This window comes from Phalacrocorax carbo, chromosome 5, assembly GCF_963921805.1.
Source record: "Phalacrocorax carbo chromosome 5, bPhaCar2.1, whole genome shotgun sequence".
Taxonomy (NCBI): Eukaryota; Metazoa; Chordata; class Aves; order Suliformes; family Phalacrocoracidae; genus Phalacrocorax; species Phalacrocorax carbo.
Genome location: NC_087517.1, coordinates 55214600 through 55238392, shown reverse-complemented (window position 1 = coordinate 55238392; position 23793 = coordinate 55214600). Strand labels below are relative to the sequence as shown.

The following is a 23793-nucleotide window of genomic DNA, read 5'->3' as shown; positions in this document are numbered from 1 at the left end:
GTGTGACTGCCTTTTCAATTTGATCAATTTCCATCAGATGGAAAGCAAATGTAAAATATTTATTCATACTGATTAACAGGATGGGCTCAGCTGCACTTGAAATCTGAGGAGGGTTTAGCTTAAAAGTCTGAACTCTAATTTAAGTTTTTGCAAGTGGTTTTTAGTTCTTCTAAAAGCCTCAAACGAATTCTGTATCCAGGTGTTGCAGCCTGGTCTTATCCTTGACTGTTAGCTAGAATAAATCTAATCCAGCCAAAACACAGTGCTGTCATAGTCTGCTAGGGCTGTTGAAAAGACTGGAACAGAAAATGAAGTTACTCTATTCAACCTTCATTCTGCAGAAGGTCAGCTAGGTTTCATGGGACAACTTGCAAAGGCATGTTTAATTCTGTGATTGTAAGTTTTACTGGCTTTAAAATCAGCAGAGAGGGAAGGCTTTGATGGAATCAAGAAGGTTGGCACATCCTTTTCATCTGAATCAAAGAAATAGCAGGTTCTGTAGCGAAGGAGGTGCTTGTACCTAGGGCCCAGAACAAAAGTTGATCTAGAAATACAGCTCTAAACCATCACCATATTCTCAACTAGCATAAAAATGTCACTGTTCACTGATTTCAGATCTGGACAACACCTAGAAACTAAGTTCTGGTAGCAAACACAAATGAAGGTGAAGAATTACACACCAAGGAACGTGAGCTGTGTACATGTGAAATGGACCATAATTTTGAAGCAGCTGCAGTAAAATCTTATCTTAATATAAACTCAGAAGCAAACACAATGCAAATTTTTACGATTTCTTTAAAATGTTTGATGGGTTTTAGTTGTCTTAGTTGGGAGGAAATATTCTTAATGTTATTTTATTTTTGCTTTTATTGTAAAGAATGAAAATATACAACTCTAGATAGACCACAAATGAAGAAAAGTGGCCAGCTGGCAGGAATGGCAAAACTTCTGTGGCTTGTATTGTTTCTGTGGTGACACTACACTGCTGTAGGATGAGCTACTGAAGTGGTATGATGGCTCAACAGTGAGGCTGAAGCCCAAGACCAGTCTCATATAAGAGGGATGCAGGGGCTGAGCCACCAAGACTGCAGTGGGAGCACGACTGGGTCAATTTGGATGAGTCAAAAGACAGAGGGAGCATCAGGAAATAAAATAAACATTTTCCTGACAGATAAAAAGCAAGAAACCAAAGCCAGCCTGTTGGGCAACGGTGCTGAATCAGTACAAACACACGTATCTAGACCTTGCTTGTGCAGGCTCCTGCTGGACCAGGCCTTGCTCCCAATTCTCCTGGGGACGCTTGCTCCAAGCCTAAAGTGCTGGCAGGGTCAGGCCAGCAGAACCAGTTGCTTTGTTAAATAATACTTCAAACACTAGAAAACAAAACAAAACACAAAAACCAAACAAGGAAGGAAAAAGCAAATGCCAGGCAGTAATTCTGCCTGGCTGAGGCCACAGATTGGCTGGTCTGTCCTGAATGCTAATCTCCATGTCTTGTACCCATGTGAGCTGTCTCTCTCCAGCCCCTCTCCCACGCATTCCAGGCAGAGTGCACTGAAAGAAGTGACCGAAGCAGCTGCTGTCCCCTGGGGACTCAAGCATTTTGCCACGTCTGAGTTTCTAGCACTTACTTCCTTTACTGTGATTGTAAAGGTCACCACATGCGGTATGACCACTTGATCTGGGATCTTTTCTTAACACATTTTTATGCTGATTTTACTATTTTAATTCTTTGTTTGGAATGTATTTTTTTCTCATTTTTTCTGTGTGTAACAACAATTAAAAATATTAATTTACTGGGTATTTTTACTGTGCAGATACAATGTCTCCTTGCTCATCTTGCGTTTCTGTGGCAGTTTCAGCATGGAGTATGTAGCCAACTGAAGCTCTGTGATAGACAATTTTGTGCCACTGTTATGCCCATCATGCCCATCAGTCGTGTGGCTGTGCCCTGGAGCTACCCAGCGCCCCACTGAAGCCGACTAACAGCTGGCTACAGCATTCCTGCCTGGGGAACCCTGAAAGACAGCCCCGTGCCCCCACAGAGCGCATGTAACACAATCAGACCAGGCACCACCATGATGATGGCACCTGGCTCGTGTTACATGTCCCTGCTGCCCTGGGGCGCGGAGCCCTGAAACACGCTTAGCCCTTGCTGCTACAGCCAGTTCCGCATACAATGGCCATTTGTCCACACTTCCAGGGAGAAGGCAGCTTGCTGCAAAGGATTGCTCTGGGAAGGCTGCTCGCTGCCCAGAAATCCCAGACAAATGGCCAAGTCTCTTTTCCCCCACTGCCCCAGCAAAATTTCCAGGAGGAAAAAGTAGGGTAGTATGGACATTTTTCTCTGATTGGGGTTCTGATGCCAATTTCTTCAGCTGTTTGATGCAGTGGCACAGATACTTGGTTTCATTAATCCCAAACCAGGCCATCTGTCATCAGTGGAACAGGTTTCAAGGATTTATAACATAGCAACACAGAGTATGTGACTGCTGCCAGTCCATTAAATGGAGCTGCTCGCAGGCTTAAGAGAGACGCCTTCATACTCCCCTTCTGAAGTGGAAGATTCCTGATGTGAGAATAAATCAGTACCAGGCAGAAAGACTACCAAATTATTTTCAAAGCAGTCCAAAAGGGTTAACAGCAGGGAAAAGCAGGTGCTTCTTTCCTCTTTCTTTAATTTGGTCTTTTACAATTCCTTTCAAAAACTTAGAGGCCTGCTGGGAGGAGCATCCTGTTTCCTCATACCTCCTTCCTAGCTCCAGAGGGAACAAAGGTAGCAAAATATTCTCATACTGGGTGTGTGTCTGTGGCTGTCACTGTTCTGCTTTTATTTCACAGCTGGCTCCTGGAAGAGTTTACTCTAATTAGAAGAACCAGAACGAGAGTGTGTGTGTAGATATATATATATGCATATTTATCTGTCTGTCAATCTGTTGATCCATCAATGGTTCAGACATTCTGTAATGCCTTATCTAGTCTCGGGCACCAGCAGTGAAGTTCCTGAACCCTTCTGGATGTCAAGTTTTACCTTATATGGCCAGCTCTTTCACAAAGTGACTCCTTCATTTGCAAAGTTGCAGGCTGTATTTACTTTCTTGGTATTGCAATGATTTAAGCACTTCAGATTTATGGCATACTCTGTGTTTATATGCAATCTGACATAATGAAGCCTAGATCATCATGAAGGTCCTGCTGGACTATCTGGGGACATGGAGACAGAACTCAAGTCTCTTGAACTCAGAAGCAGAATTCTCATTGACCAGTGCAGAAGCAAACAGATATTTGGAAGAGAACTACAATCTTTGGCTCCTTTTATTGCCATTAAGATGCATTAGCAGATGGTATTAGAAGTATCATCTTTAACATGCCACCCTGCTGTCTGAAACCACTTAGACAGAAGGAAGACAGAAACATCAGCAGTGTCCCTGCTGAGCAGAAGCCTCACTCTACTGCCTAGTTTAACTGACCATTACAGAAGCCAAGAGCAGTTGCATTTTGAACCACACAAAGACAAACTACACAGCCACAGCAATCCTGTTCTGCATGCTGGACCAGGTGGAGCTAGTTCCACCACTTACATCTTGTGTTTTGACTTCTGCAAACTTTCTGTCACTGTGTCCAGGAGGCCTTTATCATCTTTTTCTTAAGGAGAAAAAAAAAAAAAGACTAAGTGACATAATTATTGCAACCAACCCTAAGTTTTGAGTGCAAGTCTTGCAAAGTTCTGGCTAAAAATCTTTATGAAACTTTCTACTGTATAAAGGAAAAAGTTGTCCAGTGACAGTGTTTGTAGGAAGTGAACAGTTCAAATTTAGGGAGTCTCATTTTCATTTCCCCTATTTCAGTTCATCACTGTTCCAAGTAATTAACTTTGTGTCTAACAGGCTTTGTGTTCTCTGCAGCCTGCCATGTCCCAGCCTGAGGAAAATGATATTTACCCCTTTTGAGCTACAACTGCAGGAAAGATGCTGCTGTGTGACACAGCAGTGGGGCAATGCCCCATTTGTTTTTGCAAATATTAAGAAAAAGGCTGAAACTGAAAACATGGCTAAGCAGCAGAATGCAAGTGTCCTTCCCTAAAGACGAGGGACAGAAGAGCATATATTAAGTGAAGACAGATATTTGAGAAACAGAGGTTTAGCTCCCATAGAAATCAGTAACTGAGACTCCTGCACAGCTATTTGAATCAGCAGATTTGCTGAGCCCTTAGATCACTCCTTACTACTTTCCCTTAGGGCAGCCTGTCACCAGGTAAAGACCATTGAAAGTCTCTAAAAAAAGTCCCTAAAGAAAGTCTTCCAAGTCCTGGCCTGAAGGTGCTCCCAGCGTAACAAAGAGAGCTTCCACACGAGGTAAGATATCCTCCAGCCTACAACACCTGACTCCAGGCAGTAACTACCCCTCTTCCAGAACTAAAATTAGCAGGAATATAGGAGATCTAAAACAAACCTGCAGTTAAGCTCAATTTGAAGTGAATTCCTTATCTCTTAAAGTTGGTTTTACAGTCTTATTCTGACTCCTGCTTTCCCACCTCAGCTGCAAATAGCCCTAGCAGCAGAGAGACCCTCCCAAGAGACTGCTCAGGTCAAAGCAAGGAGGAGCCTGAGGAGGCCTCAGAAATAGGCTCCCACTAAGGAATCTGAATATAAATTAGCACCTCACCCACACAGCACTTTTGCAAGCCTTGTTCCTCAGCCAGCTCTGTTTATAAACATGCTCCTTTGAATTACTTTGAAGAGGTGTGTTCTGATTATAACAGTCCTCACCTTGACAAGCTCTGTGAGGGAAGGTGGAAGGTAAGTCCTACCCAGCAATCAGATCTCTGAAGGGATAGAAAGCTGTTCTTGTGCCCCTCAGGCCTGCCTGCCCTCCCTGAACATAGGCGAGCAGTGCTGCCAGGGGTCCGCTTGCATCAGCCTGGCTGGCAGTGATGCCAGGCCAGGGAGAGCAGCCACTGATTTTGGGGACTAGGAAACTGTCCTCCAGCTGTGGCTTGAAACTCTGGCTTCAGAGAGGAGCTTATCAGGGAGTGTGGGAAATGGGAGACCCAATAACACCAGAAATTCTTAAAAAATGGTAAAGAACTGCTTTTAGTCTTTTAGTCTTTTAGGTGGGCAGTGGCTGGCTTCAGTGAAAGAAGTGTGGCATGTATCCTACATACAAAGACAGATGAGTTTGCCTGAAAATCAGAGCAAGGATCCCAGCACACACATCCTTTCACTCTGTGGACCCATGCTTAGCCACATTAGCAGAGAGAACCAAACATAGGGAGGGGGGGTGGACACTTAGCAGGGTGTCCAGAAGCAATGATCGCAGACAAAAATAACTTTAAAAGATCTTTCCAAATATAGACCCTCATTATTGGTGCTGTATCAGTTTCATTTCAAGCTGTGCCTGGCAGTGTCTTTTTCTTGTTCCCTTCAAGAAAGCATCAAAAGCTCCTGAGGCACCAGGGTCTTTCTTTAGAAAGGGATAATGGGGGAAATATACTTCAGAGTCATGACAGACAAAAAGGATGGAAAATCCTTGCTCTCAAATATTTAACCTTGAAGGCTACCTAGTTAATCAGTCATAAGCAGGGTAAGCTTACCAGGGGCTGATGAAACTCACAGGACACAGCTATCTCAAGGCACTGCTGTACATATTTTAAGACCACTCTGCCAGCTTCAAGTTTGGGCATGGTGACATGGGAAAACCATGTGTGGATCGTGGGTTGCTGTTGGTAAAACCTCACCCCACGCACCTGGAAGCGTGGTCTCACAGGTTCAACTTGACCCAGCTGAACTGTGTGTTACAACCTGATTTAAAACTTCACTGGGTTCTTCCAGCATGTAAAAAAAAACAGAGAAGCAAGAGGGGAATATGAAATGTCTGATTTCCTTCCTTTTTGTGTCTTGGAAATTTTTACTAGCTTTCATACAATGTTGGCAAAATCCTGCTATTTCACAAAGAAAGAGAACACATTTACCCAGTGCAGTGTCTGTTCTGACAACAAAACTGTTGTCAGAATGCATCGGTTGACTGCTTGGAGGTGCTAAGTATGCCACAGGTGCAGGGCAAGCCTAGTGAGGGACTGAGAAATAGCCATATTTGCTTTTGAGCTATCTAGGGAATTAATGAAAAGACCTTCTAGCCAAAATATGCCATTTTAAGGGACCCAATACTGCCTTCAAGCAACTGAAGACAAAGCTCAGTGACTTCAGATGGAGACCAAATCAGAGTTAGGCTGTTTTTCAGACATGAAGGTAAGTTCTCACATTGTGGCCCTTGTAACTCCAGCTGCAGTACCTACAGACTGAGCAATCTCTTCCTCTGTAGACAAGGATGAGAGCCAAACTGGCCCAGAGAAGTGTGATCCACAGTGCCAGTCCCAGCAAGTGCACCTGCCCTGGAAAATGGCAGAGTGCAAACTATACTCAGAGACATGAAATCTATGGTTATTCAACCTGGAGGGAATAACCCCCAACAAATCACAGTGGCTGCAAATCTGACTTACCACAGATGATCAGCTTGCAGCTGCAAGTTGTAGGGATCATAAGCAGACAGATGCTACTTTTTGAGTTGAAACACCACTTAGACTTGGATGTGATGCTAATAGTGCCATTGCACAGGGTCATCATTGGGTGGGGGTTGCTGATGAAAGCACAGGTCATGGAGCAGTCATTGCCATGACTCATGTGGTGGTTCTTCAGTGGGGTGATGAAACAGGAAGCACAGTTCTTCCTGGGATACTCCATCTTGAAGTCAAAACATTCTGCTGAGGACAGAGTCACTGTGGGCTGCTTTGCACTGCACTGTTTGTTGCACACGCAAACGTGCAAACAGAGCCAGCACCATCAAGACAGAGAATATTCTCCTGCACAAGTAATAATCTGAAGAGCTGGGTATGACATTTCATGACCTGGTCCTTCTTTCCCACCAGGGAAAACTTGGAGAGAAGGAAGAATGAACAATACACCACATTACTCTCAGCATCTGACCAGCATACCTATCTCAACATGTAAACAAATACAGACTGAAAAGCAAGAGAGGAAGGAATCAGAAATCATTCCCCCGTTAATCTGCTATGCAACTGTAAGCAAGCAATTAATTTCTTTGTTTCCTGGGCTGTAAATAAGGTGTCGGATTTTTGCTCCATGGGAATATATTGATGCCTTCTATCACTAATGCCATTAAATTGTAAAGTGCTTTTGGATATTTGGCTCCCGAGGCATTTTAGAAATGCATGATTAAATTACACCCAATTATAAACCAAAGCAGGTGATCTTGTAAAGGAAGGGATATTGCTCTGCTGGTGTTGCTCTGAGGCATTAATAGTCTACAGAATGCTCTGGGGGAACCAAGGGGAACTGCACGTGCAATTTAATTGCCAGTGTCCACTGCAAATCTTCCATTTTCAGCCTGTATTTAAATATATTTCTTGAAGTCTTTATTATCTCATTTTGCATTGGCATGGGGTCCCATCAGGTAAATCCCTTGGATCCCAAATGTAGCATGGTATGGCAAAATTCTCTTATGAGACCTCATTTTCAGTAAACAGCTTATCTCTTCCTTAAACTTCAGAGTTTTTCTACCATCTCTTAGGTTTGTGCAGATAAACCTTGTGACTTGCTATTTTTAATGAAGAATAGGAAATCAGTTCACATCTGCATGTGTCCTGCTGTCCTGTCTGAAGACAGGTAGGCTGTTATCAAAGGAATGTTCAAGGGAATGCACTGCAAGGAACAACCAACCTCGCGTTCCTCCATTTACTACTCTTCTGTATTTGCCTACATACACAGAGTTTACTGAAGTTATTTCAGAGTCCGTAAAATCCAGGCCTAGAGTACTTCCATACAAGAACACAACTGCAGCTACATTAGGTGGAAGTGCTCTTTCTTAAGCAGCGCATGTAGACGAAGAAACATACCTATGGTCTAGTTATATTGACCAAGGAAGGCTGATTGTCAAAAAAACCCCACAATTTGACACCTGATTACTCATTTCAGTGTACTATTTATTCTGTTATTTTGATGTATTGCCCATTACTCTTAATGGGATTAGAAGACTTGTAGCAGCATGTAGATAGGCTTCTGAAAACATATATGCATAGTGTGGTAATAGAAAACAAATTATATATTAATACAACAGGAATAGGCCAAGCAGAAAAATTTGGCTTGGATCTCACTATTCAGAGTAACTGCATTCTGCTTTGCCCCAGACTGGGCAGAAGGATCACTTACCATTTTGATCTGATGAACTGGGTGGGGCATATTCAGTTTTGTTTAGGAGTATGGCTAATGAGACATCCTTATTAGTGATTAGGCCTAATCAGGGAGTGACTGAACAAAGGAGAAGGCATTTAGCTGAGGGGATGACTTCTGAGTGTTTAATTTAATGTGCTTTAGGGACTTCTTGTAGCTTCTGGCCCAGAAAGACTGTCACAGCCTCCTACATGTGACATATTTGTTTGCTTTTCATTTAGGAAACAAATCCTAGTCAGACTGGAAATACGCTACAAGCCAAATGACTTGTAATTCCAATCTTCTGTTATGTCAAGACGTGGTAATATCAACCTCCCTGCACGTGGATGGCCCCTACTGTCCTGAATTTTAATTTAAACAGCATCTGTATGAACTGGTATGTAATGTGCTACACACACATGTACTAAAAGGAAGCCTGGTCCTGAAGAGATTGCCAACAAATGGATGGGATAGGACAGAAGGTATTCTTGCATCTATTCCCCAGCTGGGGACCAAAGGTGAAGAATAGGTTAGTGATATACCCAAGGCCACAGAGGGAGCCTGAGCTTAGACCTGAGTCTTGTGTACAAGACCACCCATCTCCCCCCAGTGCTGTCATGAATTTTTATGCTTACCTCTGCCTTTGGAGAGGTACCACTGCTCCTGTGAATTGCAGACAATGACTCAGTATTTCCTCCCCGGGAGCAGGCCTGTGACAGTGTACTTTTGCTGTAGACCTCCTCTGCGGCTGTGAATGACATAGCAGTACTGACATTGCATTTCAGGACATCATAATAAGTCTGCTAGTCATCTTCTACATCTGAGCTATGATTTAGGGCCACAGTGTTTGTGACTTCTTTAACCAGCTGCAGATTAGTGGGTGGTCAGGGGAAATCTAAGAATTAATTAGCACATTTAAGTATTGATTTCTTCTGTTTGGGACCCTCCCGCTGTCCTTTTCTGGGGCAAAACTTTTCACTGAGCTCCTCCCATCCAAAGTCCTTGTGTGTCTGTGAAAGCACTTGTTTCCTTGATTTCTTCTACCCTGAGCAACCTGAGGACCAATTTGCCCTATGCCTGTAATTCCCTTCTGTCATGGTTCAGCCTCAGCTGGCAACTAAACACCACACAGCCGCTCGCTCGCTCCCCCCCACCCCTGTGGGATGGGGAAGAGAATCAGAAGAGCAAAAAACTTGTGGGTTGAGATAAGCACAGTTTAATAATTACAATAAAATAATAATTATAATAATGATTATGATAATAATGACAATAACGTTAACATAATAAAATGGAAAAGGAAGGGAAAGAAAAAAAAAGGAAGAAAAACCACAGAAACACGAACGATACAACCACTCACCACCGGCTGACCGACGCTGCCCGTCTCCGAGCCACGATTTCTGCCTCCCTCCCCTGGCCAGCTACTCCCAGTTAACATACTGGACATGATGTTACATGATATGGAATATCCCTTTGGTCAGTTTGAATCTGCTCTCTTAGCTGTGCCCCCTCCCCTCCCGGCTTCTTGTGCACCCGGCAGAGCATGGGAAGCTGGAAAAGTCCTTGACTAGTACAAGCGCTACCCAGCAACAGCCCAAACATCTGTGTGTTATCTCAACATTTTTTTCATGCTAAGTTCAAAGCACAGCACTATACCAGCTAGAGTGAAGAAAATCAACTCTACCCCAGCTAAAACCATGACACCTTCTCATGTAAAAATACAGCTATTGATTTTAAAAAGTACTCTCTGAAAAGATGCTAAGTATGAAATACACTGCAAAGGTCCCTAACCCCCAACAGATCATTATAGTAACAGGAGTCTCTCCAAGTAGCAAGCCAGCCTGCCTCCACTTGGCTGTCATAAACCCACTTGCAATGAAAATGATGTCACCACACTGCTGAGGGGACAGACACTCTTGTGTTAGTGCTGTGATGGGGATTTGCCTGATCAAATAATGGCACGAAAAACAAGGCTGCATTTGGAGACGTCTAGAGAAATAACTGCTTCGCCCTTTCCCTCCACATTGGACAGAGTGAGAAAAGCCTGAGCAGTACCTTTCTTATCTCTTAGCTCTGAATGATGCTCCTCTCCTGCTTGGCTCAGCTAACTGGCTTTGAGCTACTGTGAAGGTGGGACTTTGGAAACACAGTGGCAAGAGGTAGGAAAATCCTTTCTGACCAGGGAGTCTTTTTCCCCTTGAGTGGAAACAACATTTTGGATCACTCCTGTGGCATGGATAAGGGATGTGTATGATTGGGTTAATTTGTTTGTTTGTTTGTTTTTCAAGAAAAAGACAACCTTCCTAACTCTAGTATGGATGCAGAAATTGTGTGAAATATCCGTCAGCAGAGGAATGCCTCCCGTTGATACCCAGAGGTGACTGAGATGCTCAAGTTTGCTCCATACTCTACCTGCAATTTGCATTTGAACGTTGTAAAGGGCTTCTCTGCAACTATTCTTGAGGATAATCTGGTACAGGTCAGGAACAAATCGCTTGGTGCTGTGGACAAGGACTGGGAATAATTCTTGTCCTCCCTCTTGTTGACATTCCTTCTTTTTGCCACATCCCTGGTGGTGGTGGTGAGCCCTGGCCAAGACAAATGTGCAGCTATAACATTCTGCTTCCTGACTTGGGTGGCAACAGAAACAAACCACATCTTTGAGCACAAAAGGGATATCTGTGTCTACAGGAGCCACTTGTACACAATCTACCTGATAGAAAAGTGTTCCAAGGACAACAATCCTAGAGATTTTTTCAGTCCTGATTTCGGCTTTTCATGGCATCACTGTAAAGGCAATGGCAGGCTTTGTCCCCAGCAAAATGCGTAGAGCTTGGCTTGGAAGATGCCACATAAACCTTATGCTACAGTTCATTAGTTTGATCATCTTGAAAGCTGAGGGAAAACAGCTGGTGTGATACAGATAAACTTGTACAATTTAGATTGAAATACATTCTTACACTGGGGCTGATGCTGCAAGGTGCTGTAGGGCCCCATTTTGTTCAGTAGTCTAGGCTTAATAAAAATGAAAGCACAGAAATTGCCCTTAGCCTCTACAGAAATAAGCTCAACATCCGTGTTAATAGAAACTGTACCTCAGAAAGGACAGTGTTGAGACCTCAAGTGTTGTTACAACCCGATTACTCCCTTAGGTCACCCAAGGTTTAATCAAGAATGATTTTACTACAGTTAGCACAACTACAGTTGCATGCTTGAAAAATTTTGCTCCTTGTGATGAATCAGAGAGCCTCCCCAATGTTTTATGGTTTGCTGAACATTGTTGGTCCAGCTGCAGAGGGCTGGATTGTGCAGCTGACAAACTTGCATGCACAGAAGTCCTTCTACCCTTACTACCACAGGGAGGCTTATAAAAAGACTAGCCATAAAAATAGCAAGCAGTTATGCAGGACTTCATGAACCTAAAGCACTGCATGAGTTTTCTCGAACAGTCACCTTCTTTTAAATCAAAATGACAGCTCATGTGATAAAGGCCAAAGGACAACTACAGCCTCCATAGCCCTGCAGCTGTATTTCACCCGATGCCCAAGAAAACTGTAATTGCAGGATTTCTCCTCTGACAGGACACAAGACAGAAGCTCACAGGGAAAGATGTATGAATGCATGGTGCTGTCCCAGCACAAACCACCATGTGGCCCTTCAGCCTCACAATCAGATCAAACCTATGGGGCAGGGGGGGATAAAAGAAAAACAGTCAGAGAGAGAAAAATTAAAAAATTAAAATAGTGAGAGATGGCACAGAAAAGTAAAGCCAGTCTTCAGTCTGTTGAGTCATGCCTGGAGACTGGAAGAAGAGACCTTCGAACTGTTTCTGCAGAAGGCAGTTATTGTAAGGGTTGCAATGTTGCCAGCCCTTTTCCTAACAACTGCACCACCAGAAGAGAAACACTGATGTCTCAGCAATCAACAGTTTAGTGACACGAACCTATTCAGGACAATTCAGGTGAGGCAGGTGAACAGGAACATTTAAAAATAGTTCATGTAAAAAGTGAATGAGAACAAAGGAAAATAAGCAGCAACATCTCCTGAGACGGCACGGCACCTCTCATGAAATGAGGCACCTCATTAGATGATTTTACTGTCCACCTTCTGCCACAAACAATTTTGTATAATGTCTGTTTCTTATTGAACTTCTCATACTCTTCAGTACAGTACTGCATGTTGCCATTCCGCACCAGACAAGTTTGTCTGGAGCCTGCAGTCTCTCTGGGATTTTGTGATGTTTCTCTATCTGGAGATGTGGTAACAAAGCCATGCTGCACAGACTTGTTGTGTATCTCCAAAGTGGACACTGACAAGAGAAACAACCATTTTTTGTATCAGTCACCTGGATGTTGCCTTCTGAGGCATCCTCATCAAGCCTGAATGTCTTTCTGCTTGATTAGGAAACAGTGCTATATAACATGACTCATTAATCATCCATCTTTTCTTGCTGGCATTAGTGCTACTGAGGGCAGTCAGCACCATGCTTTTTTACCTGGGAGTATGTTAGACATAAAAACTGAATGTCCTCATTAACAAGTAAGCAGCCATAAGTCCTAAACAATAAAGAATTAAATACTTTGCTACCTCAAATAGTAAGTATCTGAGGATTTCATGGCAGGTTATGATACCTTCCTTCTCAAGACACAATTAGTGTCTTTGAAGCATCATATCTGACGATACTATTTCAACTTTAGCATGCTGGCACCTGACTGTTCATCCCATTCAAACTGAGCACCTGAGAGAATTATAATCCTGTCTCAGTACCACTGTATTTACAACAAACTGACATTTCAAACATGATGGTTTATTTGCTGTAGTACCTACTCTCCTAATCCATACTCAGACTACAGTATCGTAACAGGAACGAGATAAGCTTCCAACAGTGACCTCTGTAGTCACATGTGAGATGTGATGTGAGAGGTCAGATGGTGGAAGAAACAACTGCCATTATACCTGACATACTCATTCAGGGACAGCTCAGCAAGAAGCATGGCAGAATGATTTTAAGTTGGCTCAAGGATTGCACGGCTCGTGCTGTTCTCCGTCTCTTCTTGGCACCTCTGAAAACTCAGCAAAAAGAAGCAGAGCTGTGATGCAAAATATTCCTTTGTGCAAGATGAATTTGATAACGCTCTACAAAATGAGGGATATTTTAAAAACACAAGAAAGTATCAGCTGATAGATGGGAGTTTCAGCTGGACAGATACTGCATGTCTTACCTGAAGGTGGCATTGCTAGAATTCCTTCCTGTAACTCTGCTACTTCTCTCCCCCCAGCTTCATTCACAGCTCGGGTTAAGAAGCAGATTCATCCCTCCTGCAAGCCTCCCACAGTGTAAGTGGTACTAGAGATAGGGATCTTGGTGCATTTTGTCCATTTCTTGGTGTCCTCAGCTCACATCTCTAGTATGTGTCCTGACAGCGCATCTCCTGGTCTGGTTCCTGCCATGCTAAGGAAACGCTGGAGTCGGAGAAATCCACCACCTTCAGCAGTCCTGGAGGCTCTGTGACAGCAGAAGACCTGTGACACAGTACTGTACTACAGGCCTATGCTTGCATGTGCGAATACAGAGCTATTCCTATTTCAAGATGCTGAACTTGCAAGGTTTTAGGGTAAAAGCAGCCTTAGTGAACACAGAGCAAATTCTGTCCAACAAAACAATGTCGTTCCTAAAACAGCGCATACATGTAGACCCTGTTCCAAAGTTGGCCATTTAAGAAAAGTCCTCACAACGTTTGACATGGGACCATCTGAATTCAGCTTGGAAAGGCACCTTCTGTGAGCATTTGACCACTACTCATTCTCTACATGTGATTGGGACAGGTGTCTAGCATTAAAGGTTTGCTTCTGTCTCTTCCTAGCTGACTTGTGAGCTCCGCAGTACATTTCCTACAACCTGTCTTGTATGGCTTTGAGTGCCTGGTGTCTCTTCTTGTTTAATAAATCCCTCTTACAGTCCTATGTAAAGTGGACAGGTGCTATCTGGGCTGCTTCAATTAGTGAAGTTGCTTCCTGACTTGCAAGATCCTGTTAATGTTCTTCAATTTTATTTGCCAAAGATTACAGTACCCCTAATTAATAGTAATTTTTGAAAATACAGATCTTGCTTTTTGCTCTTTAGTCCGCCTTGCAGCGGTCTAGTTAGATCTCCATAATATGTAAGAAGAGCAAAAGATGGGAGATTAAAAAAATCTGTATATGTTTTTAATCTAATGAATAGGGAGTTGTGTATCTGAATCCACATTCTACTCTGAAAGTCTCAGCTAAAATGCAATGACCTCCCCCTGCCCTCCCCAACCCAAAAAAATCAACCAGTGCAGCATGCCGTGACAAACTGGTGCTAGTGGCTTTTGTACAGAACACTCCTAAGAACACACAGGGTCATAAGGAATGTGGTGCATATGGGCAGTACTTATTCTCCTAGGCCTAATGGGAAATAATGCAAGTCTTCAAATAGGAGAAGAATCATAGCTTCAGGCTTTAAATTGTTTTTGTGTTGTCTTCTGATGTAAAGGGACCTGAATGCTTTCCCATCTGAGTAACTATTTAACCTCAAGGCTCTCGTCTACTACATAGAATTCTGTCATTTTTTAGCTATATGGGCTTCCATACTTGGCCAGTTTTTTTCCTGAATTATGGGAACCTACTAAGGCCCACTCCTGTATCTATTACAAGATTCCATCAATAGTTTAAGCTATTTATTGAAGGCCTCTGACAGCCTTTTGTTTTTAAAACACTTTAGTTATATGGTCATATAAAGTAAGAATTCTCTATAACTGGCACAAAATAAAATCTGCCCATTTCAGCATTTCTGAGGCTACTGTAATCCTTTGGAGTTTGTCCGTGATTTTGATCAGTCAAGAATTAGGCACAGATTCTTTCTACTAAAAATCTAGTATTAAAATAAAAGAATGTAGGCAACTTCCATGCATTCCGCAAGAGTTTTCTTTTAAAAGGGTTGATGGGGGACTGATAAAGGAGCATAGTAACATGTATGAGAGATTATTTTCTTTGTCATACATTAGGGCCTTTGGCAACCTATACATGAACATTAAGCACTAAAGGTATCTACACCTTAGAGCACCTTGAAGTGAAATATGACTTCCTTATTAAGTTACAATCATGTTGATCTCTGCTGTTTACATATACTCAATTTCCCCCAGGTGGGAATCTCTTACTGTGTCCTTATCTTAATGGTTACACATTTTAAGTGAATAATATAACACTTTCAGGCACTTACAATATAATTATGTTTATAGCCAACAGTATTCAGGCCTTCCTTAATCTTTAGTTAAGCTGTAAACACAGTGCAGTCCATCATATTGAGCCAGGCTGGAATTTGCCACATTCCCTCAGATTTCAGTTATAAATGCATAGATCTGATCATCACATACATGTTTAGGAAAACTGGACATTAAACAGTGAAAGAAACATACTGATGGAATCCTTTGCAATGAGAGGTTGAGCGCATGCTGAGAAGTCCAGTGCCTGCAAGGTTCACAGCTATCACACAGAACTCATTCTGTATCCTCCAGAAAACAATCCACTTTGAATCTGGTACCTAGAGACACACATGTTGCGATTACACAACTCTCTAATCACCCATAAAAGTGTTCCCAAGTGGTCACTAATTCTTTTTAATTGCTTTTGGATTAAGATAAACCAAGAAGAAATTTCAGCTCACAGACTGCTGGAGAACAAGATAAATTTCAGGGTTCAGGGAGCCCCTAAACTAGGTCTAACCTTCACTTCTCTAGTGGTCTGCTCTATTTTCATATCTCTCTCTCCAAGGAGGAGATGGAATTTTGTTGCATATTATAAGAGGAAAAATGCATAATTTGCTTTCCACTGGATTATGGTCTATAGCCTGGTGTGATCACACATACTGGGGGAAAATATCTTCATGTCTTGCTCCACTGACTTCAGTGGGATTGCCCATGATGTAACAAATTCAATAGCGTGGCCAAGCCTTTCACAATCTAGCCTTCAAGCAAGGTCAATTTTGGAAAAAAAACCCAAACCCAACCTGAGTAATTGCATAATTTGCCTTAAAAAGTGTTTCCATTATTTACCATGAGGAATAATGGTGCTTTAAGGAGGATATTTCTGGATAGTCTGATTGATTGTAACTTAATATGAAAGTCCAACATTTTGAATGATAGAGAGGAAAGAATCCAAGAAAGAACCAAAATATTAACAGAAAAGGAAAAACAGAAGTCTCGTTAGTCAGACGCTTGCTGCTGATAGGAACCCTCCCATGTGTTATACAAGCTGTGCTAAGCATGGATCATATGGTTGTTATCTGATGGATACAACAAATCAGTCACTTGTTTAATTCAGTTGTGGTCTAAATCAGGGAAAAACAGTCAAATTTAGGTAGGGAGAAATGTAAAATATAGATGCTTGAAATTAGGTACCCAAATTCATAGGTGTGACTTTCAGAGGTGCTGAGTGTTCTGCCCTCTCATCGTTGCTTGTGAGTGTCAAGACACTTCTATACAAGGGCTGAAAATCTTGCTTTGAACAGCATATGTCAAAATGTGTGTCTTGCTAGATGCCATGATGACATTTTCCTGGATCAATCAATACTCAGCTTTGCAGTCAAAGCTTATCTAATTTTCCTTCTGCCTAAATAAAACAGATAATAATCTTGGTCTGACCTTGGACTGGCTTCTTGGTGACTGAGACACAAAGACTGCTGCTTTTCTTTTTTCTATGATGTAACCTTGCACTTGGGAGCCTCCATCCTGGGCTGGGAAGTTCCAGGTGATGGTGACATCTTCTTCTCTGACATCTACAACTTCAGGCTGAAACACCTGGGTCTGCACAGAAGGAAATCAAATTAGCACACTACAGTCAGAATTCATTGACTCCAAATTGTGTGTGTGTGTTACGTGCATGTGTATAAATATGTATGCATTCATGTACAGCAAGAAATCAAGGAGGGTAACTTCTATGTTAAGGTTTATTCATGGCCACAACCTTTTTCTAAAGACTCTTTATTTGCAATCTACTTCCCTTTGTTATTTCCAATGTTGAAAGATTTCATTCTTGCGCTTATTCTGAAAATGAGCTCTTTCTGCGATGCATTACAGAGTGGCTCAGAAATGCCTTCCCTATTCCATAGTTAGTTTGGACAATGCAAAGTTTTAGGTGAGAATTGATATACATTACTTCAGTTTCACAGGATCACAGAATCACAGGTTGGAAGGGACCTCAGGGATCATCTAGTCCAACCTTTCTAGGAAGAGCGCAGTCTAGACAAGATGGCCCAGCACCCTGTCCAGCCGAATCTTCAAAGTGCCCAACATGGCTGAGTCAACCACTTCCCTGGGGAGATCATTCCAATGGGTGACTGTCCTCACTGTGAAAAATTTTCCTCTCATGTCCAAATCGGAATCTCCCCAAGAGCAACTTGTGTCCATTCCCCTTGTCCTCTCCATGGGACTCCGTGTAAAAAGGGAGTCTCCATCTTCTTTGTAGCTACCCCTTAAGTACTGGTACATGGTGATGAGATCCCCTCTGAGCCTCCTTTTCTCAAGGCTGAACAAACCCAGCTCTCCCAACCTATCCTCACATGGCCGGCTTCCCAGTCCTTTGATCATCTTGGTGGCCCTTCTCTGGACCCCTTCCAGCCTGTCCACATCCTTTTTGTAGAGCAGGGACCAGAACTGTACACAGTACTCCAGGTGTGGCCTGACAAGTGCTGAGTAGAGTGGGATGATGATTTCTTTAGCCCTTTCTTTAGCTGGCGATGCCCTTTTTGATGCAACCCAGCATCCCGTTGGCCTTCTTGGCCGCAGCAGCACACTGTTTGCTCATGTTGAGCTTTCTGTCCACCAGGACCCACAGGTCCCTTTCCACAGAGCTGCTCTCCAGCCAGGTGGATCCCAGTCTCTGCTGCACTCCCAGATTATGTGTTCCCAGGTGCATGACCTTACACTTCTCCTTGTTGAACTTCATAAGGTTCTTGCTGGCCCACTCTTCCAGACTATGCAGATCTCCCTGCAGAGCAGCTCTCCCTTCTGGAGTGTCTACTTCCCCACTCGGTGTCATCAGCAAAATTCATCAGGCTACACTTGATGCCGTTATCCAGATCACTTATAAAGATGTTGAATAACATTGGGCCCAGTATTGATCCCTGGGGCGCTCCACTTGTGACAGGTTGCCACTTGGAAAAGAAGCTATTTATCACCATCCTTTGGGTGCAGCCCATCAGCCAGTTCCCCACCCACTGCGCAAACCACTTGTCTAGGCCATAACCCATCAATTTCTCCAGGCGGAGACTGTGGGGGACCATATCAAAGGCCTTGGAAAAGTCCAGGTAGACAATGTCCACCACCCACCCATGTCAACCAGGCAAGTCACTTTGTCATAGAAGCCCACCAGGTTTGTCAAGCACAATCTGCCCTTAGTGAAGCCATGTTGGCTTTTCCCAATCACGTGCTTCATTTGACTTGAGAGGGCCCCCAGGAGGATTCATTCCATAACTTTCCCAGGGATGGAAGTAAGGCTGATGGACCTATAATTACCCAGATCCTCCCTCAAGCCTTTCTTGTAGATAGGGGTAACATTTGCCTTCCTCCAGTCCTCTGGGGCATCCCCCGTTCTCCAGGACTTCTCAAAGATTATGAAGAGTGGCCTTGCGGTGATGTCAGCCAGCTCTCTCAACACCCTCGGGTGGATGGCGTCAGGGCCCATTGTTTTGTAGGGGTCAAGCTCCTGTAGTAATTCATGTACTAACTCTTCCTTCACTGATGGTGGGTCGGCATTTGGATCAATCAGCAATTTCGTTCCCAAAGCCTGTGACCCAACAGTGTTGGTAAAGACAGAGGTGAAGAAGGTGTTGAGGACCTCTGCCTTTTCAGCATCATTGGTGATTGACTCTCCTTTTCCGTTTAACAGTGGGCCTATGTTTTCCTCCTTTTTCTGCTTGTGGTTGACATACCTGAAGAAACCTTTCTTGTTATTTTTGACATCTATGGCCAGTTTCAATTCGAGCTAGGCTTTTGCTTTTCTAACTGCGTCTCTGCACACTCTGGCAATGCCCTTGTAGCTCTCGATGGATAATCCTTCACTTTTCCATCTCTGGTATGCTTCCCTTTTGGATTTGAGTAGACCCAGGAGGTCATGGTTGAGCCAAGGGGGCCTCTTGCTCCACTTACTTCCCTTGCCTTTATAGGGGATAAACTGGCTTTGTGCTTCCAATAGAGAGTTCTTGAAGAACTCCCAGCACTCACTAGCTCCTTTGTCTTCCATGGGAGCATCCCATGGAATCCCTCCCAACTGAGCCCTGAGTGAACTCAAGTTTGCTCTTCTAAAATCCAGAACCCCTGTCTTAGAGCTGACCTTCAGCATGCTCAGCAGGATCCCAAACTCCACAATATTGTGGTCACTGCAGCCAAGGCTATCACTAACAGAGATATTAAAAAGCAGGTTTTCTCGGTTTGTGAATAGCAAGTCCAGCAGGGCCTCATTCCTGGTTGGCACATCTAATGTTTGTATGAGGAAGTTTGGTAGTTTTCTTTCTGAAATGTTTCACTAGGCCAGACTTGATGTTTGCACTGTATCTTCTGTGATACACTCTGGTCTTGGGGAGAGTGCAAATCCCCTTTCACTGGGGATCCCAGTCCATAAAGGAAAAATGGGAACAAGGGGTACCCGAACTAAACTCTGGGAAGATAGTTCAGCAGTGTTTTCTAACCAAGTTATTTTTGGCTGACATATTTTCTTTTTTGGCTGCAAAACAAAATGTTTTTAAGCATTTCCCTTTTAAATCATCTTCCCTCCTCCCCCACAATATTTTCCAGAGAAAGCCACTTTTCATTTCTGCTGTATCCCACTAAGGTTACATAACTGATACTAGAACAGTCCATGTTGAGGGGTTTCTGAGTCTGCAAACACTTGCAGTGAAAGGACCTGGGTATTTGTTTGATCCTGGCTATCAGCCTAAGCACAAAGCAGCTTCTAAGCTCTGTTCTTGGAATTTTTCCTCTGAAGCACAGGGGACAGTGTTCTTTTGGGGACTGGCAAGGAGGAAGAGGATAAAACCAATGGGAAGTGGGACTGTGAAGCCACATTAAAACTGGCTGGCTAATAGGTTCTCCAGCAAATGTTTCTTCTGTTTACAGGGGCTTGATGAAGCCCTCAGAGCTGATGTCATGTATTCTGAATTAATAGGCTTTCCCTTCCTCCACCTTCTCTGTAGCAAATGTGGAGTAGTTGCTCTCCACCACCCCTACTTTGATCCACATTTTTTTCTCCAGCCATCCTCCTCTTGCTGATGAATTGAGTCACCTGCTTTCCTCCATTGCCTTTGGGTGCTTTCCATCTCATTTTACATTTTCCCCATGTGTTACAGGAACTCTGCTTTCCCCTGTGGGGGTTTTAGTTTGTCTGCAGTGTGAGCAGCTGACCAGAGTGACATGGAGGGCTATTATTTAGAGGGTCATAGCCTGTCACAGTGTAAATCAGTGTAGATTACAGTAAAACTAAACTGTATTGAATCACTTGATTTGATAACTCCAAGTCTGCCCCACTGCAAGGTTTTTTGAAAGAAAGTCTGAATTAGTGTCTGTAACCCAACATATCTACCAGTGATTATTCTGCTATGAAATGATGGATTTAGCACCTACTAACAAAGTTGAGGTAATGATTGTCAGAAGCTGAGCCGCAGTCATTTTTCAGATTCAGCGTAACGGCTCCACTGGCTTCTCTCTCATAGGTTTTGATTGTGAGCAACACAGTCACTGGCTTTCTGCATCACCACTTTCTCCTCCTCTGTCACCTCAACACCATCTTTGAAACATATGACTTTGGGCACCTTGATGCTTGCTGTATGCTTAGCCTTCACAGTAATGCTGTGTGCAGCAAAAAGCTCGAGGACAGATTCTTCAATAACAGGATAATCTGGAAAGAACAGAAGACGTCTGAAAGCTGCAGCTGCAGATACAGCTTGGTGTCTTTCCTGTGTCCCTGAGTTCCCAGAAGAGGTGGTCCAAAGCTGGGTCCTTCATATATTCCTTCATGTGTTTAATATAAGAATCCTGTACTTTGTGAAAGTCTTTGGCGACACTCAAAATCTTCAGTGTGTTTTGATTCAGTTAATTTAGTTCCGTTTCTTGTATGGGGAGATGACTGACCTCCTTTAGCTGTTCAGCTCAGCAGAAAAAGAGGGACCTGTGGGAAATAGCAAGCCCCAAAGCTCCTCACTTCCCTAGGGCCTGGAGATTTGAACCCAGGCATTTTCTAAGTTTTGCAAGGCACAAGAAGCAGCCCTTTGTGCTGTTCTTCCCTAAGGCCACACTGGGATGTCAATGATCATGATAAAGATAGCAGAATCGAAGTTAGGTACTGCTTGTAAAGAGAACTTTCCCTCATTTGTTACAGAGTAATATGGGAAAATGATAAGGATGTCCCTCACACAATACAGCAAAATAACCAGGTTCCTAAACATATTTGTTGTTTTTCCTGTTATTTTTGTCACAAAATGTGTTTGTTTAGAAATTACGATCTTCTGCTGAAAGTCATAAAAAGGCATTCAAAAATATTTTTGAATGCAGGAAAATCAACTATCCCTATGCCAAGGCTTTGCTGTGGATGGCTTTTTACTGCAACACAGGTATAATAAATATTCGGTGCTGCAGCCACAGGATCCTTACTGCTGTGCTTGTCCTGCTGTCTGTGCACCTTGCCTTGATTCTACAGAAAGAGATGCTTATTTCCATGCTGCAGATGAGTCTGAAAGTCCATCTGGCGCCATCTGGCTGCCAAGAGCTGAGTAATATGCATATTTATATATTTCTATATATAATTTCAGAAAAGGTGTTTATCTTGTTGCTCATGACAACAATGTTTGAAATAAATCACTGATTTATAAACACAGAAATCTATGATTAGTCACTTAAAATCAACCAGTTCGACTGTTCAATTTTCTCCCCTCAGGGAACAAAGAATCAGAAAGCAGAGGTTTTGCTCATGCACAAAGATAAGCCTGTAAAATGGTACAGGCCCACGTAAGCAGACCTGGTGAAGCACTGATTCTGCAAGTGTTTGTGTATGCCTGGTAAAGGGATGGGGTGGCTACCTCCAGTGGCAACTGTTGCTCCACACTCTGCCCTTTGGCTCTAAACACGTACCTCCTCTCCCATTCTGTCCATGAGGAGTTTGTGGATGGCTCCCTGCTTCACTGTCCAGATGCTTTTATGTGCACAATCTGACAAGAAGATTGAGGCAGGAAACAACCCACATTGCAACAAACACCATCTCCAACCCTGTCCCTGAGTCCTCTGACCAGTTTCCTGCTCTAAGATGACTAAGCGGCCAGGATTTCTAGCTCCTACTCTGCTAAAATTCTCTGGGATCTATGAACAAAAGGAATTCAGTGTTATATGGACAGAGTGACCTGTGCATCTGCATAGATGAGCCATACGGCATGTAACAAAGGGTGTGCATTAGCATGCAAAGGACACATTTACTGATTACTCTGAGAATCAGAGACTGGGAGAGGGAGAAGGGTAGGTGGTGAGAAGCCGACCTTGTGGGAAAGAATGTGAGTCTACAGGCTGAGAAAATGGGTTAGCAAATGTGAAAGCATCTTTACAGGAGTCTGGGAAGGAAAATTTTGAAAAAGCCAGGATCCAAAGCCAAAACTTAGTAAGACTGAGGCTTACTAAGACTGGGAAAGATTAGATCTGTTCTTGTCTTATCTGTCCATCTGTTTGTCCTTAGTCAAAAGCCCTTTATCAAAACCAGGCCAAGTCCCACAGTAGCTATTTGGAGAAAACTTCCCACTAGGATTTTGCAGCCTTTCATTATACTGACAATACCATGGACATTTTACCTATTTGCCATCATTAAGCCATATTCCTTCCACCTTCATGTCATTCAGGACAATACAGAGCTCAGCAGGATCCCCAGTTAGAGCAAGAACATCACACACATAATATTCATGGTTGCAAATGTCTCTGGAAGAAATCCTGGTGGAAACATATGAACAGAAAAACTGTGTAGAATGATTGTTGACCGAGCACTTCAAACACCAAGTTGGTATTCAATGGCAGGTAGACCTCAAAACAAAACGGACAGGCCCTCGGAATGAAAGTAGTTTAGTGAACTGGACATCATGGGAAGAAACAGGGATGGAGAAAGGCTGTTCCTAAGGAGTTTTTGCCCTTCTTTATGGGTGTTCACTGGAGAGAATGTAGCTACAGGAACCCAAAAGCTGAAGCAGAACGCAGCATCTTGGCACTGCTCCATACCCTTATCTGGTCCAGAGGAGCTGTCAAAAAACTTCCTCTACTGCCTATGTAATATTTGTATCTGAACCTGAACTCTGCGTGGGGAAAGATGAATCTGTAACTAAGGCACCAGCCTGCAATTCCAGTGTGCAGAGGAGTCAGAGGCAGCTCAGCCACGAGTTTCTAGGCTACCCGTGCCACAGAAGTGGTTTCTGTCCCAGGGAGTGGTCAGAGGAGGCCCCTGCCCTTCCCCTGCCCTGCCCGTGTCCCTTCGGGCCACGCTGGCCATGGCCCACAGAGGGCACTCACATACCAGGCCTGGTACCCAT

General features: G+C 43.3%; 2 protein-coding genes across 2 annotated transcripts in view; one reads left to right on the top strand and one right to left on the bottom strand.

Annotated features, from left to right (window-relative positions):
- Window positions 1-8915, top strand: part of TMEM86A (transmembrane protein 86A) — a 47991-nt gene extending 39076 nt beyond the window's left edge. The window contains exons 5-6 of the mRNA XM_064453265.1: window positions 6926-7077; window positions 8468-8915. Coding sequence (XP_064309335.1) covers window positions 6926-7077; window positions 8468-8512 — 197 coding nt within the window. The 3' untranslated portion in view covers window positions 8513-8915. The remainder of the gene's footprint in view (window positions 1-6925; window positions 7078-8467) is intronic.
- Window positions 8916-13358: 4443 nt separating this feature from the next.
- On the bottom strand, window positions 13359-23793 carry IGSF22 (immunoglobulin superfamily member 22). The gene is given in 10 exon segments (XM_064453264.1): window positions 13359-13660; window positions 13663-13728; window positions 15662-15681; window positions 15683-15745; window positions 15747-15786; window positions 16886-16927; window positions 16930-17061; window positions 18758-19028; window positions 20992-21134; window positions 23778-23793. Coding segments are annotated over 10 exon segments (1095 nt in total).